Raw genomic sequence first — 18,930 nt, 5'->3', positions numbered from 1 at the left:
GAAGGCTGCGAAGGACCATTAAATCAAACTGCGTACAGAACAGCTAAAACGACCATATCATGTGGAAAGAAAAGGATCACTCCAGAATCCAGAGTCAAGTTTTTCTGGAATGGAGACATGTTGAAAGTTTTTGTCACTTCATGCCCTCGAGGCATTTTGTTTAATTATTTTTTGCTTAATTATTTGTCATTTTTCAAGCTAAGAGATGTTTTCCTACGTTTGTCATGAAAGGTTATGTCTCAGGAATGTAGGGTTTGGGAATTATGGCAGTTTTAAAAAAAAATATGAAGGCAAATTTCAAGATTTCCTACCCTCTAGCTGTGACATCACGCACTCTAGTTAATGTTAAAATCTGAAGAAAGCCTCTTTACCAAGGTCTGAACAATGTTTAATATCTCTAAAAGTAAGAATCAGATTTAAAAGTTGTGTTACACGAATAATGTCAGAAAGATGTGTAACATTTTAAAGTTGGAATGAGGTTTCTGAGTGAAAGTATGAATGAACAGTTAGCAGTTGAAATCGCATGAAGATTGTTCAAGTCTGAAGATTTTCTTCATTGACTTCAATGGTTAAAAATGTGATGAATTATGGGATGTATCTCTGGAATTATGAAAATTATGAATAATCCAAATTATAGCCATCGATTCCCGACCGAGCTGAACGTTTTGATGTTTGAACGGAGTTTCTGCGATGTTGAATGCAGGAGGTGAAGAGGTGCAAAATTCCGGCGGAATAATAATAATTTTGTCCGTAGAATAACATATAAACCAGAGGATTGTGGAGCAGCCTCTGAGTAAGCTCAGTGTGAGGGGCGCGGCCTCCCCTCCGGCTCCCTGCTGCTGTCTCTGCTCTCTGAGTCTGTACCGGGAGGACCGAGCGCTCCGTCCATCCACAGCGGCGGAGATGGCGGACCCCGCAGCGGAGACCACCATCAAGGTGGTGTGCCGGTTCAGGCCGCTGAACCGCTCGGAGTTGGCCCGGGGAGACATATACGTCCCGAAGTTTCAAGGGGAGGACTGTGTGCAAATGGGGGTGAGTGTGTTTCTCTCTTCTCAGCTCTGGGGTGAAAAGCTTAGAGGGCTATACTTCTTCCACTTTTCATTACGGGAATGTCAGGAAAATTATCTCTAATTGAGTGTTTTAACTGTAGCCTATATCAAGTATTGCTGCTAAATATTTCCCTTTTCTGCTTTTTATGTCTCTTCAAGTGTTTCAAATACCATTTAAAACAGTAGTTAATTTGATAACATGGAAGTGATTTGAGCTCTGGTTCCAACATGGACAAAACTTAAAACCAGACTCTTGATTGAATGTGACTTTCCAACACATTTTTTGAATCACTCGGCATCACTTTACTGCAAAGAAATAACATTGTATAATGTATTATTTATGTTGCTTTACATTTTTCCAAAGTACTTTAAACTGTGGTGTTTTAGTCGTGTTTTTACTTCAGTAAAGTTTAGGCCTAGCTTATACAGCTTTTCAGGCGGTCGATAATGTCATCATGACTTAGAAGGGAAGACATTTAAACACCGTGTAAATAAATGTTGTCAGCCTTTTCCCATCTTTAACCAGTATAAAGTTCCATCACTCAAGCTTAAACTTGCCAGTTTAACACATGTTCAACCGGTTCACCTGTGCCTTTTTTTTTTTTTTAGCTCCACCTGCATTCAATTAGCTCAGCAGAAAGCTAATTGAATGTTAGGCCTGCTGCTAACTTTTTAGCATGAGTCGTGACAGTGCTAAAATGCCAACGAATGAGTGTGTTTTGTTAGCAATAAGCGACTCTGTAACTTCAACAACTGAAGTTTAATAAAATATTAACCTTCAGCATCTATGAAACGTCATTATACTTTCCTTCACAACAGCATTTAGCTGCATATAAAGGGCTAGGTCCCTCACCACGTAATTGAAATTGTCTCAGTATTGTAAATATTATGTGAATTTACTTTTTTTGGCAATAGATGAAGCTTAAAACTATATATATTTTTTTATTTCCATGCCTCTTGAGTCCAGCTACTTTCCTTATTTTGAAGGCCAACAGTCCATATTCTTATTGTTTCCTGAATCCTTACAAACACTCTAAATATTCCACCCCTTACTGCTGAATATCCGGACTAAGGTTGAGTTATGAATGCCTATTGCTGTGTAGCAATATGGAAATTCATGTTTGCACGTGTAACCCATCACTGCATCCACCTCTTTTCAGGGTAAACCGTACTACTTTGACCGCGTGTTCCAGTCAGAAACAACCCAGGTGCAATTCTACAACGCTGTGGCTCAGAAGATTGTCAGGGGTAAGATGTACTGTAAAATACTGATGCTGTGTCAATAACTAACATACTAAAATACTACTAATACAAGCTTTAACCTCATTGTCCTATTTATTTTTCTTGATGTGTACAGATGTGTTGGAAGGCTACAATGGGACGATATTTGCATATGGGCAGACAGCCTCTGGTAAGACGCACACAATGGAGGTAATTGTCTTATCTTTTTTTACTACTGGACAAATATACAAAACAATTGTGACTGAAAAGCCAAAAATTCTATTAACATTTTTAATATAACTGTCTTCTAAAGGGGAATCTCCATGACCCAGCCATGATGGGAATCATTCCCAGAATTGTTCAAGACATTTTCAACTACATTTATTCCATGGATGAGAACCTGGAGTTTCACATCAAAGTATGTTAACATCTCAATCAGGTGCTCATATGCTTCCAAATGTCAGGAATAACACGTTATAAAGTGTCACTTTGCTTTGCAGGTTTCATATTTTGAAATCTATTTGGACAAAATCAAGGACTTGTTGGATGGTATGGTTGAAGCAACTTCTTCTCATTCAGACTCTAATGCTCACAACATAGATTCAGAACTGATGTTTCCTTTCCTTCTCCTCCACAGCCACAAAGGTCAACCTCTCGGTGCACGAAGATAAAAACAGGGTGCCCTATGTCAAGGTCGGAAACACGGGGGGTTTATTTTTAGGTTGAGAAATGTTATTTGGGTTGCAGCATTGATTGTTTCTGATGAAGTCACAAGTTTTTCCCTAGCCATTTGTTATAGATGGATAAATGAATATGATAAAAGCAACTGTGAACTGCAGGGTACGAAGAGGGCTACATAACCCAACATTTACAATCATTTTGTATTATGGAATGAGTACGTTTGATTTAGATGGGGATAAAGAGAGAATCGAAAATAAACCTAGAACATGTAGTTATTTTCTCTTTTTAACTTTCCCTGTGAAAGCATCAGCCTGATAAAGTAAGTCACGGTCTTTTGAGCTAATAATTGTCTTTCTGTGAAGCCAACCTGCTGCAGGGCTGCTGAACACAGCGTCTCCTTGTGATTGCATGTGTCTTCAGGGGTGTACAGAGCGTTTTGTGAGCTGTCCCGACGAGGTCATGGACGCCATAGACGAAGGCAAAAGCAGCAGACATGTGGCTGTCACAAGTGAGTTCACACACTGAGCGCCTTTAAGGCTGCTTCCTCTCATGGGTTCAACCTCACTGAGTCTCCTGACTGCAGCGAGACTCTCATCAGCCAAAACGCTTTGTGTGTGCAAGCCACATACATAACCAGACAGGAAAAGTGAAGTATATCTTATTCTAAACCCATGGCTTAATCTGTAGCTATCTAAGATTCATTTAGTCTTTGGTATATCTTCTAAAAATCCCAAACTCATTCAAATGCCGGCTGCTGTATACCACCTCCTTTTTCATGTCTTCAACCTTTGTACAGAACAGAGAGGTTTTAGAACAGCACTACAGCCCGCCTCTCACAGGGTGTGTTTTTTCACTTCTTTTTGCATCTGATATTTTCTGAAATGTAACATTTGTCATGATCTATTCTGTAAGCATAGGACATGACAATTTCAGTACCAATGCAACAGCTAAACAATAGTTTAAAGGTTTTAGGGTCCTTTGGCCAATAAAACACGTTTATTTATATTGCACTGACTTTTCAGCACGAGGCAATCCAAAGTGCTTTACAAATATACTATTAAGATATAGTGCAACCGAAACACATTATAAACTGACATTAAAATACAAAAAAACCAAGCTAAAATAGAATAACTAACCTATAAAATATAATTCTTAAAGATATGTAAGATATGAATATTTATTTGATTTCATTGAAGGCAGAGGCGAAAAGAAAAGTCTTCCAGCTGGACTTAAAAGTATTGAGAGTTGCGGCAGACCTGCAGTTTTTGGGGAATTTGTTCCAGTGGTTTGGAGCATAGAACTGAACTCGCTTTGTAAACCTACAGTAAAATGTTGAAGTCTGGGGTGATTTGATCCACTTTCTTTGTGTTAGTGAGAACTCGAGCAGCTGCATTCTGAATAAGCCCTGAAAAGACACCATAACAGTATTTGAGTTTGACTGAGGATAAATGCATCATAAACCCTATTTACAGGATTACTTTTTATTACTTATACTAAATATAATCTGCGGAGGTACTAATTAAAAATCTCTATGCAAATGAAGATGCTTTCAAGTGGGCTAATCACCAATAATTTTGTTAAATTGTCAAAAAGCGATAATCCTTTTCCATAATGCATCCGGATAACATTATTATTAGAGATTCCCTGGCTTATGTTCAAATGTCATAGCCCAAACAACAGAAAGGTTTGAGTGTCCCATTTAGGCTGTATAAATCTTATTGTCATGGTGACTTTACTATGCTCATATGCTGCATGTGACATCAGTGCAGCATAGCTATGTCTTGTTAGAGAGTCATCAGCCATTTTCTCATGCTCTGTGATAAAAGCTATCTCTTTTCACACTGCTATCATCATGTGAATTTGTTTGTTTTTTTTCACCTTTTTAATTCAGTCCTTAAAGATATATTTAGTTCAAAAAGCAATCCCGACTAGTGCAGTTAAAATATTTCAATATGTTTTCCTTACACTGTATAACAGGATAGGATTTTATGATTTGTAAGAATTGAATGGATTAGCTGAGAGTTTTTAGAGTGCAAAAATCAGATTGCATGTTATTGTGGCTTGGAAGGTTTTATAAAGTAGACTGATGAATCCTTTTGGGCAATGTGTATATATTAATATTGTTGTTAATACTTACTATACCTAGAATTGCTATACTTATCATAAATAATTTGGACTTTTCCTCAATAATACTAACAATGTACACTTAGCATTAGCCCAATGCTTATTGTGTTTCTGTGTTTGTTTGTTTGTGTGTGGATGTGTCACACCTGTATGTCAGACATGAACGAGCACAGTTCCAGGAGTCACAGCATTTTCCTCATCAACATCAAGCAGGAGAACTCTCAGACCGGACAGAAGCTGATCGGCAAGCTGTACCTCGTGGACCTGGCCGGCAGTGAAAAAGTTAGTTTACATCCTGCACTCGTCCTCCCCCTCGCTTTGGATTGCATCTGCATCCTCCTCCAGATTCAGAACACATAATTGTAGTTTTTTTAGATGTTTTGTTTTGTTTTAAAGGCATGGTAAGTACTTCTTTTAAACATGGTTTAACTTTCTAGATGCGGACCGATCTTATGAAGGCTTTGCTGTATTAACTGAATTCACATAATGAAACTTTATTGACACACAGCTGCCTCTCCTTTAATCAGGGGACACTACAGTAAACTGTCTTATCAGTATGGTATCCATAATACCAGTAAAACCTATAACATGCTTTGCCAACCCTCTTTTATAAATCTGATTATGTGTCTTCAGTTAATAATACACCGTTCCTTAATCTTTGGTACTGTATAGTCATTTTTGACAGTTTGGAGAATGATAACCATATTGTGAGCAGTTAGAATGTAGAAGTAATCCTATTAAGTAATTTTCTTATGATAAAGTGTGCTTCTGGCCTTACTCTGAGAACTCTCCTGTGTTTGTGTGTTTCACAGATTGGTAAAACAGGAGCAGAGGGCACAGTGCTGGATGAAGCCAAGATGATCAACAAGTCGCTGTCTTCACTGGGAAATGTAATCTCAGCTCTGGCAGAGGGCTCGGTGAGGCAGTCGGCACTATCTCTGGGATGTTGGGTTTTCAGAGTTATGTTCTTCCATCTAACTGCCTTTTAAATAGCCTATCTAAGAGGGAGAATGTGATTAAAAGTTTAGTATTAAAGGTAGGGTAGGTAATTCACTTCAGAAACACTTTTTGTTATATTCCATGGAATGCTCTTAACATCCCGATAGCAATGAATAAATTAAATGTTTTGACAATAAATATATACAAATATTTCATCTGTGGAAGCCGTGGCGCTGTAAAAAGCTAGTCCAATTATCCGCCCCGGCCCGCGGGAGATAATTGGATGGCCTACCTGCCTGTCAGCCTTCCATCTCGTGCACAAACTTATCTCGTGCCCTCATTGGTCATGTGTGGGTTTGTGTGTGTTGGAGTAGGGGCTCTGTAAGGAAGTCTGAAGGAAGGGGCAGATTTTTTTGGTTGTGTACTTTCAAATTCTAGCGCACTCGAGCTGGTTTCTCCATTCTTACCTACCCTACCTTTAAGTAGGAATAATAATAATATGTAATCCAAAACAAATAGCCTTTAAAATGATGACATTTTACACAGTATACCTTGGAAATATTATTAAATGATCTCAGTAGGAGCTCTGTATGTCCTGCTGATTGTAAATGGTGTCCTCTGTCAGGCTTATGTGCCGTACAGAGACAGTAAGATGACCCGGATCCTGCAGGACTCCCTGGGGGGGAACTGTCGAACCACCATGGTCATCTGCGCCTCACCCTCTGCCTACAACGACGCTGAGACCAGGTCCACTCTGCTGTTTGGACAGAGGTACGCTCTAACACATACACTCACAACTTACCGATGAAATATGTGGACCACACTTCATGGAAATCATAGGAATCATGTCAATGCAAGTTACATAAGTCCCAATCTCTAAATTAGCTGCACCTTTACCAGCTGTGATAAACTTTTAAAGCATCAATAATTATAATCAAAACATACAATATATATTATTCTGAAATGGGCTAATCTGCATAATGAATACTTTTACTTTTGTTACTTTAAATATATATATTTTTGTACTTTTACTTGAGTAACATTTTTGATTGCAGGACTTTTACTTGTAACAGAGTATTTCTACACTCTGGTACTTTTACTTTTACTTTAGTACAAGATCTGAGTACTTCTTCCTCCTCAGAGTAAAAGCAGTACTGCGTGGCTGGGCTGGTGATATTACCTTCCTGTGTCACCAGGGCAAATACCATCAAGAACACAGTGACTCTGAATGTGGAGCTGACTGCAGAGCAGTGGAAGAAAAAGTGGGAGAAAGAGAAGGAGAATAACAAGACGCTGAAAATCACCGTCGCATGGCTGGAGAGCGAGCTGATCCGCTGGAGAGGCGGTAAGGACAACAACATCCCACATATGTATTTGCCACTTAGGCTGCTTCGGGATATTTAAAGAGAGGCTGATGAGCTTGAATGTACTTACTTATACTCAAAGAGTTATGTTTTACAAATTCCAGCCATGGCACACAAAGTATTTATCCTTATGCATAATCACAGATGTTTCATGCCTTTAAAAATGGTCTAACCTATTTTCCTACTGTATTTTCCAACCAACGCAGAAAAAAAGGTTTGGTAATATAGATTTATAAAATGTACACTGTAGTAATCTGATCATCATAAAGGAGTACAATACTTTCGTTAGGATGAGTTTAAAAATAAGCAAAACAACTAAAACTTTTACCTCTGATTTTAGTATTTTTGTACAAGGTTATGGTTTGAGCTAATTCACATTGGTCATATCTTTGGCTTAAATATGACAATTGCTAATCAAAGACTCCTTTGTTTTCACACGAGCAATGACTCTTCAGAAATGTGCATGATCATGTCGGTCTTACACTGATCTAAAGAGCCGAGAAATCTCGAGTTGTCAGAGGTCTCCCTCTTAATAAGCCCGGTGCCCCCGCCCCCAACACAACAATATTCACAAAACTGTTTCTCAGGGCTTCTTAACATTTAACAACCTATTAATGTGTCATACCCACTTAACGGGAAGAAACTCAGCTAACTGACGATATGAACCATTTTTACCGAAACGAAACACAACTCTAACGCCAAGCCTCTGAATTAGCACTAAGCGAAAGTGTGCTAACGCACTTAGCACATAACTCACGGTAGAAATATAAAGCTTTTAGTCTACTATCCCATCATTCAAGGGTGGTTTTCACTACAAGTAATCATTTAACAGGTTAAAAGGACATATATATATATATATATATATGCACACATATGCACACATTGTCTCACAAGCAAAAACAACCCTCCTTAAAACAACAGTCAAGTGTACAGTCCACTGTCCATACAAAGACCCAGATGCCTCAACAGGCCATATCCAAATCTGTATTTCAAAGTTTTCGAGCAAGGAACACCAACATGTTTGCATTGTCGGGCAAATGCATCTTTGATTGTAAACTGTCGGGAAGGTGGGGGCTCTCCTTCTCCAGCTGCCGTGTTTGCTCCCAGCTGGGAAAATGGAATGGGGTGGTTATGTTTTAGGTGTAGTTTAAGATTTGTGGTATTGCCTGCTTTTGTCGCTACCTTTTTTTAAACAAATACGACATACCGGCTCATTCAAATCCGTAGGTTGGCCTCGTTCATTTGGCTTGAATCCAAAATACTGCCACACCGGAGATGTGTAGTCCACTTGTTGCTGATGGTTGTGGTAGAGGAGCTGTAGATTTTGCACTAACATCTGTAGCATGGTCAGTAGCAGTAGCTACTGACCATGCTACAGCAGTGGGCAGCAGAGGTGGGGAGAGGTGGGGCTATGGCTTCATCGTTATCAGGAAATGATCGTATCGGGCGTACACACGGAGCCGTTTGCCCCCCCAGAGCGTTCCGTTTGCAGATCTATCCACCTTGGGACCCGTTATCGTTTGTGGGGTCCGTTTCCGCGTTTCCGTTACGGCCTCGTGTGAACGAATGGGCTATACGAAAGAGAAAAGTATCAGATACAACCGTTTGCGTTCTCGTGTAAACGGCACATAAGAGTGTCAGAAGAGCCCGGGGGGCATCACACCGACAGAGACCACAGAAAGTTCATGCTAAATGATGCTAATATCATTTTCTGCTGCCCCCTACAGGAGAGAGTGTGCCAGTGGAGGATCAGTTTGATAAAGAGAAGGCCAAAGCAGAGGTGCAGGCCCTGGACAGTAGCGCGCTCAACAACGACAAGACGGCCCCCACACCGGCCCTCAGCACCCCCCCCCGGGGTCAAACTCACTGACGCTGAGAAAGTGCATTATGGGGCAGAAATGGCCAAGATGTACAAAGAGATGGATGACAAGGTGAACACATTTTTGTGGGGAGTGTTTTTGCAAATGCTTGTGGCACGCACACACACTAGCATTTTTTACAGCTGGGCATTGACTCACTGGATGCTCATCTCTGTATGGTGGTTTCACTGATCAAGTCAGAAAATGTTTAATGACCTCCACTAAAAATAAGAGAGTAAGTCTTTTTGAATAAGACAATACATGAATGTCCTATAAAATTATGCCTTAAAAAACTTTTGAAATATCAGATGATACTGAACAAATTAGAGTTGTGCCATTTACAAATCAATCGGATCACAACCATAATATAACATAAGTCATGAACATAGAATAACCTAAAACCAAGTATGAACACTAATATATTGTGGTAGTAATGGGTAATAATGCTGCACATGACATGCATACATCCACTGTATATTTACTGTTTAAGAATGATGAAGCTACCAGTTGCTTTATATTAAATAGAGCTTCACTACACTGAAGCTACTCCTCCCCCCCAGCAAGATTGCAGATTAATTAAACAACATCAAAGTTACTTTTTACATTGAAACAACTTCACTCCAAGTCAATACTATTATTATAAAAAGTTGTCGTACATACATAATAAATAAGATATCATTCATATTGAATCATGGAACAAACATTCACATGTATATTCTACTATCAATGTTTTTTTTATTCTAACTTTCATAGACAATTATGCACCTTTTTACTACTAGAGCAATCATTTCATTTTAATTTCAATGTAAGATTCTTAATTGGGATGAGATAACATTTTTGTGTAATTTACACCTGACTTGCCCTAATGTACTGTGAACTAGCCTGTAGCATATTAACATAATTAAGCATTGTATGTGCACGCTCATACCGACTTCCACCTTAATCATATGACCAACAAATCCATCCTTCTGCATTATACCTGCCTGTTTCAACAGCTGATGGAAGTTTACTCTAAATTAACTATGCATGTCAATCAAAAGTCTATTATTTTCTGTCTGATGTATTATTGACGTAAATAATAAAGAATAATTTTAAATATATAAATAATAGACAGTTCAGATGTAGCTTTATACATACTTTTTTAATGACATTTCAATGTTGCTAATATTGCTAGAATTACCTGCTTTAGTCCTTCTTACATGTGATATTTCAATTGGTCAGCAGATGGCGTGATTCACTGCTGTTCAGTACTGCATGTGGATGTGGTGGAAATAAGTTGTGTACTTAAAATAATTTGTCTTCTCTCTTACAATCTTACACTTATTTCAGGACGATGAGATCAACCAGCAGTCTCAGGAGTTAGAGGAGCTGAAGGAGCAGATGTTGGACCAGGAGGAGGTGACAAAACTCCCCCTTTCCTCCCTCCTTCCCCCCCTCCTCCCCTTCCTTCCATATAGCCCTACAGCCGTTCCTGTTAGCACAAACCCGGTCTGACAGCTTGTGGCAGACCATTAGTATCCCTGCAGGAGAGGTCAGATTGTAGCTCACCCTAGCAACAGTTGAGCCCTACAGATGGAACACATGAGGTTTCTTAGCTGTGCCATGTCATTCGTAGATGAACTCTACTCCCCTTGCACCCTTTTCCCTTCCCAGGCTGAGCATCTCTGTCTTATCTTCACTCCCTATCCCCAACTGTAGCTCTTAGCCTCCTCCCAGCGGGATCACAACACCCTGCAGACTGAACTGAACCGGCTGCTGGCTGAGAACGAAGCCTCCAAGGAGGAGGTGAAGGAGGTGCTGCAGGCGCTGGAGGAGCTCGCCCTCAACTATGACCAGAAGAGTCGGGAAGTGCAGGACAAAGCGCAGGAGTTTGAGGCTCTCAGTGAGGAGCTTAACGAGAAATCGGTACTTATTCTATGCAGAATCCATCAAAAATACATGACACTGATCATGTGATCACCTTGTGTGTACTTATATTTATCACCCTCCACCACCAGAGCTCCCTGGCCTCCATTGACTCTGAGCTGCAGAAGCTGAAGGAGATGACCAACCACCAGAAGAAGAGGTTCACTGAGATGATGTCATCATTACTCAAAGACCTGGCCGAGATAGGCATCGCCGTGGGAAGCAACGACATAAAGGTGACCAGCCAAACTGTTACAAATTCAGAAATATTCTATAAACTAAGAATTGTTTCACAGAGCAACTATGGCCTGTTGAGAGTAGATGACATTCTCATTTCAGACATTATTAAAGCAGTTGAAACATACCCCGCCTGCATTGCATGTGTCTTTGGGCAGTATGTTTCCAGTTTTTTTTTGTCTGTGTTTGAGTTGATTAGGGCAATATTTTCTCAAAAAAGAATGGATTTGTGTAAAGCTGCAGAAAACATCTATTATTATTGTCATTAAGTTCATTTTCTATGAAAAAATACGATGAATGAAAAAGAGTGTTAGCTGTAGCCCCTAATTTGCCGTTTACAGTTTTTTCTGTAGATGAGACTTTCTGTATATTTGGCTGTAATGGTTAGTCTGTGGTTTTCAGTTGGACATTTATTGACATTTTCAAAAAGGACAAAAACATTTGAAGGAAATATTAATGACTCACTTTTAGCTACGGACAAACTGTCAAAAACGGCTACTTTGTTTCCTCTCTTTCCCCTCAGCATCACAAGAGCAGCGGTCTCATCGATGAAGAGTTCACCATGGCCCGCCTCTACATCACTAAGATGAAGTCGGAGGTGAAGACGATGGTGAAGCGCAGCAAACTGCTGGAGAGCTCAAAGACCGAGAACACCCAGAAGATGGACGAGACGGAGAGTGAGCTGATCGCCTGCCAGCTCCGCATCTCCCAGGTAACCGCTGCCTCATGGATACTGTCTCCACAGTGACAAATATGTCGGTTAATTAGAAAAGCAGATCATATCGTTGTCAAAGGGGGGCTTGTTGGGTTTTTGCAAATCTATGGATGTCTTAGTTCTTGGTTTAAAAATAGTTTCTGTGTGAGTTTTTATGAGTTCATTATGGTTTTAATGTCTCTTTCCTTTTCCTGTGGTTGTCCAGTATGAAGCTAAGATCAAGTCCCTGACAGACAGCCTCCACAATGTGGAGCAGAAGAAAAGACAGCTGGAGGAAACGGTGGACTCTCTCAATGAGGAAATAGTTCGGATCAGAGCCCAAGGTAAGCATCACTCACTGTGCTGTCAAAAAACAAATCCAGCGTTAACCATTCAATGATCCAGAGCGAGTTTAAAGTTGTGATACCAAAAACATCCCAAGGTGCATTGGAATTGTAGGATGTCTTTCCATACAGGGAATAAACTGCAAAAAAATCCCAGATGGCATATTTATGATGCACCTTTTAGATTTGTTTTGCTTTTTATTAACAGACCTTAAAGTTGTTTTGAGTACTTTGGCCCCACTTGGCTACTTCTCATATTTGTAATAATTACACATTATAGTTAATACTTAAACATAGACTTATTTAAACACAATAACAATAGCACAATTGTGGACATTGATGTCTTGGAGATAAATCTAAGCAGATGTGTCTTAATTGCCATTTCTACTGTTAGCTCAATGTAAAATAAAAAATGGTCAGCTTTTTCCATTGCTTTTTTTCTCACTGTGGACCTTATATGTTGCAGCAGTTGTAGTAGTATTCATAGAGTGATAGTGATACCTTATCAGCTCTTTTGCTTCCAGAGAAAGTCAACACCATGGAGAAAGAGAACGAGATCCAGTCTGCCAATGAAGTCAAGGTACTGTCTCCCTAAGCTGTCCCTTACTGGTGTGGTCTCCATATTAAAGAGGGTGACTGTAGCTGTGTGTGTGTGTCTTCAGGAAGCTGTGGAGAGGCAGATCCAGTTTCACAGAGAGACCCATCAGAAGCAGATCAGCAGCCTGAGAGACGAGCTGGACAACAAGGACAAACTCATGACAGAGCTAGAGGAGTAAAGCACAACATCACCAACATTAGTCTCTCTTATTGTTTCCATGAGTGACATACTGATACTGTTACCAACATGTGTGTAGTCTGAACCAGAGGATCATGCTGGAGCAGGAGCGGCTGAGGATGGAGCATGAGAAGCTGAAGGCTGCTGACCAGGAGAAGAGCCGCCAGCTGCAGGAGCTCACGTAAGGCCTCTGTATACTCAGTGGGCATTGTTTTCATATAACCCAACATGCATTTAGTAACATGGATTTTACATTGTGCAGGGTGATGCAGGACAAGAGGGAGCAGTCCAGAAATGACCTGAAGGGACTGGAGGACACTGTGGTCAGTTACTGCCATCTCCATTTCAATCTGTTCATTTAAAGGGGGAGGTCACCCAAAATTAGGACAAAAATAGATGTTTAATTTAATTAAAATGGCGGCAAAAGGAATTTATTTCGATTGAAGAATTGACAAAGTCATGTAACATGTCAATCCAGAAACTGCCCCGTTAAAACCAGTAAACTTAAAAATAATAGTTTAGTATGCTCTATTATTTATGTAGACTGTTCCTGTATACTTTAGACTTCCACAAAGCAATGCGCAACTGAATTATCCAATTGATTATTTTTGCACTTTTTAAAGGACTCTCTACTTGTGAAGTTTAATTCGCATGGACATTTTCATGTTGCATATTGATTTGTTAAGCATGGGACATAGGCATATATTGTTTAATTTCACATACAATTAATATTGTAAAGTATGCAGAATTTGTATACACTACAGGAACTGCAAAAATCAGAACACCACAAAGATTACAATATACTGTATATTTCACACTAAATATATATAGTTTGGATTTGGGTCAACAACAATGGATGTCAAATTAGCTATCTCTTATAAGGCAGGTGTCCTTATAATTAAACAAATCTGAATATCTCCTAAGGACAATAACTGTATGGATATTAAGCAAGGTGACCACACAAATCATATCAGCAAATCATCCTCAAAGTTGATATTCTTTATTTACATTAACTTGATTTATGGCATTTAATGTAAAAATCTCACTTTGAAGTAGAGGTACCATCCACAAATGATTGGAACACATTTTCTATACTAAGATTCAGGTGGATATGGGTCACTGATTTCTTTATAAAACAACATTCTATTTACTACTCTGTTTGGGCTAAAGCATATATCTCAGGGGAGGATAACTCAAATCCTGGAACAAATCTCTGTGAAGCAACCCTTTATGTCTCCAAATGTTTGTTTTTTTCTGAAGTGGGTTTCCTTGCTGTCCCACAGGGCCGAGAGCTGCAAACACTCCACAACCTCAGAAGGCTTTTTGTCCAAGACTTGGCCACTCGCGTCAAAAAGGTAAATCCCTGTCTGTGTGTATACGTCCTCATGTTCTCGAGAAACTGCTCATGGTACCCTATCACTCTAACATCCTCCTGTGATCTGGTTTTTGTGTGATTTCCTCTTCTATCTAGTGTAATATCACATTAGCTCCTGTTGCCCTGACTTCCACATTTACCTGGAATGAGACGCGTAGTTCGCTCATGCACCGGCTGCACTCCATTTAATTTGCACCATGATGACATTTTAATGAATCCAGGGAACACAACAGAAAGGGTGTGCAATAAGTAGGCCATCTGATTCTTCAAAGGTAGCAGCTGTAAATTAGGGACCCAGACTCAGCATGGCGCTCATCTCCAGCACTCAAGCTGAGGCTCCACGAGATAAACAAAAGCAAAGCATGCTCTGCTGCTGTACCCATCCCAAATCTACTTATCACCTCATTAAGCCACACATGGGTTGCTTTGGATTCAGAGGTTTTGGTTACCGACTTCTTTTAATACTCCGTGTTTGAAGAATTTGATCAATCAGTTACACTGAGATAAATGAATGCAGAGGTACAACATGGATTGAAATCAGTGTACCAATAAAGCTGTGTCTCTGTAGAATGCTCATGTGGATGGTGACACAGAAGGCAGCTCTGCACATAAACAGAAGATCTCTTTCCTGGAGAACAACCTCGAGCAGCTCACCAAAGCTCACAAGCAGGTAGAAATACACACAACTACCACAGTGCTTCCTCCCTGAACTTATCATGGACGTGATTTCTACATGCTCTGTGTCCTCTCACTCTTTGTTTTCCCCTCTGAAGCTGCTACGGGACAACGCAGACCTGCGCGGTGAGCTGCCTAAACTGGAAAAGCGCTTGAGGGCCACCGCTGAGCGGGTGAAAGCCCTGGAGGCGGCGCTGAAGGAGGCCAAAGAGAACGCAGCCCTCGACCGTAAGCGCCACGAGCAGGAGATGGAGCGCATTAAGGACACTCCCAAGCCCAAGAACATGGGCAGGAGAGCCTCCATAGGTAAGGGACACGCACATATGGAACCATGTCAGTCATGCCTGCGACCATGGAGATTCTCAACACTCAAGCATGTAGATGTTGGCCATGAGGGTAGAGTAATAGGTCAACAATGTTAGCAGGTATATGTGCAAAATGTATGGAAGCTCTACAGTATGTTAAATGTACTCGTTGGATTGGACTTATTGGAACATGTTAATGCCCTTTATCTCTGAATTTGTATGTATGGTTTTATTTAATGTGGAACTGCAGGACTGATACCAAAACAAATATCCTTGTGTGAACAATAGAGAATATCATATTGTATTTTAAAGTATCATAATGTAACTAGCACTGGTCTAAAAATCCTCAAAATGAGTAGAACAATTATGTGGTAATACGAAAGTCAATAGTCTGAAATAAGTTAATTAATTATATGAGGTTTTTCCAATAAGTCAAATCCATTGAGTCATTTTAAGACAAGTAAACATTTTGTCCTTTATTTATTGCTGAATATGGAGCCAGTCAGGTGTCAGCTAGCTAGGCTTAGCCTAAAGACCTGAACCAGGGGGAAACGGCTAGCTCTGTCTAAACTTGAAATATACACATTTAAACTACAAACAAAGACATGGGAAATATAATAACATGTGTTGTGTCAGCCTGCTCTCTGTATGTGACTCCTTTTATCTCTCCGTGTCTGACCCAGCCAAGCCCATTAGACCAGGCCAGCTGCCTGGAGCGTCCCCCCTGATCCCCGGCCTCAATAGATCCAACCTCATTGGGAACAACATCAGGGAGGCGGGCGACAGCAGGTGAGAGAAACCTCTTCATAGTAGCTAAATAAGAAGAGATGTTTTATTTTCATTTGTATGTCTTCCTTATACATATGTCACTTATTTTCCATTCATTTCTTTTCTGGTTTTCTTTACAGCCCCTGAAGATGGAGCAGTCACCCATGTAACATCTTGAAGCTCCAGACCCAGCTATGTTTTCATTACAAAGATATTGAACTCTCACCTGAAACCACTGCACCACTCTTCCAGCATCAAAGTGTGTATATAAATATATATAACTGTATATAAGAATTCCATAAACTGTGTAGACAAGCCTCTACAATAACCACATCAGTGCCTTGCAAAATCAACACATCCATGCAACACGTTTTTCTGTCCTGATGTTAGAGTAAAATATTAGTTTCGGTTTGAGCCCAGTTGTTTTTTAACTGTACTTATTATAAACACAAGACACTGTTCTGCCAATGCTTGATTGTAATGTGCAGATGATTGTAATAATCTTGCATAGTCATTCAATAGTGTATTCCATATTGGTGGCTAAAAAGGAGGCTCCCATTTAATTAGAACAGAAAGAGCAAGTGTATGTATGATCCGCCTTTATTTAATCAGATGTTTTATTCTTTGTCACATGCTTGATACTATCGCTAAAAGCCCTTAACTCCTCAGCTTCCCAGAGATGATTTGACTCGGGAACTGCACTTGTGTTTGGGCTAATGACAGGAAGAGCACTAGCAGTGGGGAGATACATTCCTAATTTATGCCTGATAGCTGCAGGCACTTTGTTTGGTTAAACATTAATTATGTTTTGTTTTGAATCCATTCAGACTGGATTTACATTAGGAAAGTGGATGATTGAAACTTACCCTCCTGAAATACACTATACAAGTGCAATGACATCCTACTACTGTTCAGATATTAAAGGTAAAGCTTTAAATAAATAATGACATCATTTAAAAAATGTTTTGGTTCCTTAAACTTAAGGCACCTTTAAATGTCTTGCTGAAAAAACCCTTTGCTTATCACGCTGATCACTTTCTTAAAATGAATGTACCACTGGAAGTATTATTATACATGATTTAATATTGAGAAGTCATCAAAATGATTGTAACTGCACTGTACATGTACTGTACAAGAAGACCAACACTGCAGCATATTTTCACAAGGGTTTTTTGTAGACTTTGACCTCAAGTGAATTTATTTTCTCTAGAGATAATACATTGAAATTGAAAACCTTTTTGTGGTTCATTTATCCATCTTCCGTGAGAGAATGGAAACAGATTTAGACATATTTTTCTCCATCAAAATAAGATTATTGGTATTAAAGGATTTTCCAAAGAAACACTGCATGCTAAAGAGAAGATTACATTTTCTACACAATCATTTTCAACGACTGCTATGTTGATCAAATGTGTTAAATGTTTTTTTTTAAATAAATGTAACGCCTTAAAATGAATGAATCTTTTTCATATGCCAAAACATTCACATTATCCGTCCATAAACCTCAGAACAGAACTAAATATCAGTGGAACAACCAATGCTCATGTGTTTCACTTCCCCCCTTACACCAATAGGGTGTGCTTTTACACAAAATATGCAAATACACAAGGAGAAGTGATGTGATTAAATAAGCATGCAGACGTTCATACATTATTCTGAAATAATGTAAACTTGTTGTTTTATTGCCTGAGGCTTATTTCAGTCCTTTTATAGTCTGAGCGTTCTCCATTGAGGACTTGCTGAGTTCCTGGATCATCCAAGCACTAAATCATTCATGATCCTGCTGGATGGTGAGACTCCCTGCTGGGATTGCCAGATAGAGCCTGGCTGAGGAGATGGGGATGCATCTTGACATGTTTATCCTACACATTTTAATTATGTTTAATGGTTTTAGGAAATGGGCAATGAAATCCTATCAAATAATGAGAACAAACAGATAAGCCTGCAAACTTTTACAAATATGTATTCCTATACCTGCATTGATTTTTCAGGGTCTTAAGGGAAAGTGAAATTTAGACCATTACAGATTTAACAGTGGGTCCTTTGGAAATCCGTGGACCCTATGTTGGGAAACACCGGTCAGTGGGGTGTTGAACCTGGAGGGGGCAGGCCGCCCGCGGGGATCTGGGAGCCGTCTATCAGCGCTGACAGACGGGTGGGGTGGCAGCAATAGACCAGGGTCTGCAGGGTTAAAGACCTCTACTGCGTCATGCTGAACCAAAACTCACCGACTAAATCGGATCTTTAAGAATGTGCCTTCAAAATAAAACAAATAAAACCTGACCAAAATTAGGTAATCTGTGTATGAAAGGAAACATAGTATGTTTTACAATGGCGGCATTTGATCCCATAATGGAGACATTACTTTAAAATATATGATAGCACAGTTAAGGTGCTACGGTTTTTAGGGCACTTTCAACGTTCTTGTATAAAAAATGACCCTACATTGTTCTATATTTAAAATATGATTAAAGTTGTAAACACAATTTAAGTTACCGTGCATGCGAGTTATGACTGAGAATATAAATATATATGATAACACTTACATTCTTGTAGTGACTTTTAATGAATAATGTTCATTTCAGTAAGCTTACCCAGCATGCATAAATTGATTT

The 18,930-nt window shown here is 39.6% G+C and overlaps 1 protein-coding gene across 1 annotated transcript; it reads left to right on the top strand.

Annotated features, from left to right (window-relative positions):
* The first annotated feature begins 734 nt into the window (after positions 1 to 734).
* Positions 735 to 17,755, top strand: LOC117479622 (kinesin-1 heavy chain-like). The gene is given in 27 exon segments (XM_034126720.1): positions 735 to 1,032; positions 2,210 to 2,297; positions 2,407 to 2,480; positions 2,584 to 2,688; positions 2,771 to 2,819; positions 2,908 to 2,963; positions 3,372 to 3,459; positions 5,233 to 5,357; positions 5,888 to 5,992; positions 6,640 to 6,785; positions 7,211 to 7,359; positions 9,106 to 9,229; positions 9,231 to 9,309; positions 10,567 to 10,635; positions 10,936 to 11,142; positions 11,235 to 11,378; positions 11,903 to 12,091; positions 12,300 to 12,417; positions 12,942 to 12,997; positions 13,080 to 13,189; positions 13,272 to 13,373; positions 13,455 to 13,515; positions 14,476 to 14,547; positions 15,136 to 15,237; positions 15,341 to 15,548; positions 16,231 to 16,336; positions 16,456 to 17,755. Coding segments are annotated over 27 exon segments (2,868 nt in total). The 5' UTR covers positions 735 to 903; the 3' UTR covers positions 16,463 to 17,755.
* Positions 17,756 to 18,930: the final 1,175 nt, after the last annotated feature.

This window comes from Trematomus bernacchii, unplaced genomic scaffold, assembly GCF_902827165.1.
Source record: "Trematomus bernacchii unplaced genomic scaffold, fTreBer1.1, whole genome shotgun sequence".
Taxonomy (NCBI): domain Eukaryota; kingdom Metazoa; phylum Chordata; class Actinopteri; order Perciformes; family Nototheniidae; genus Trematomus; species Trematomus bernacchii.
This window is presented reverse-complemented; position numbering and strand designations above follow the sequence as displayed.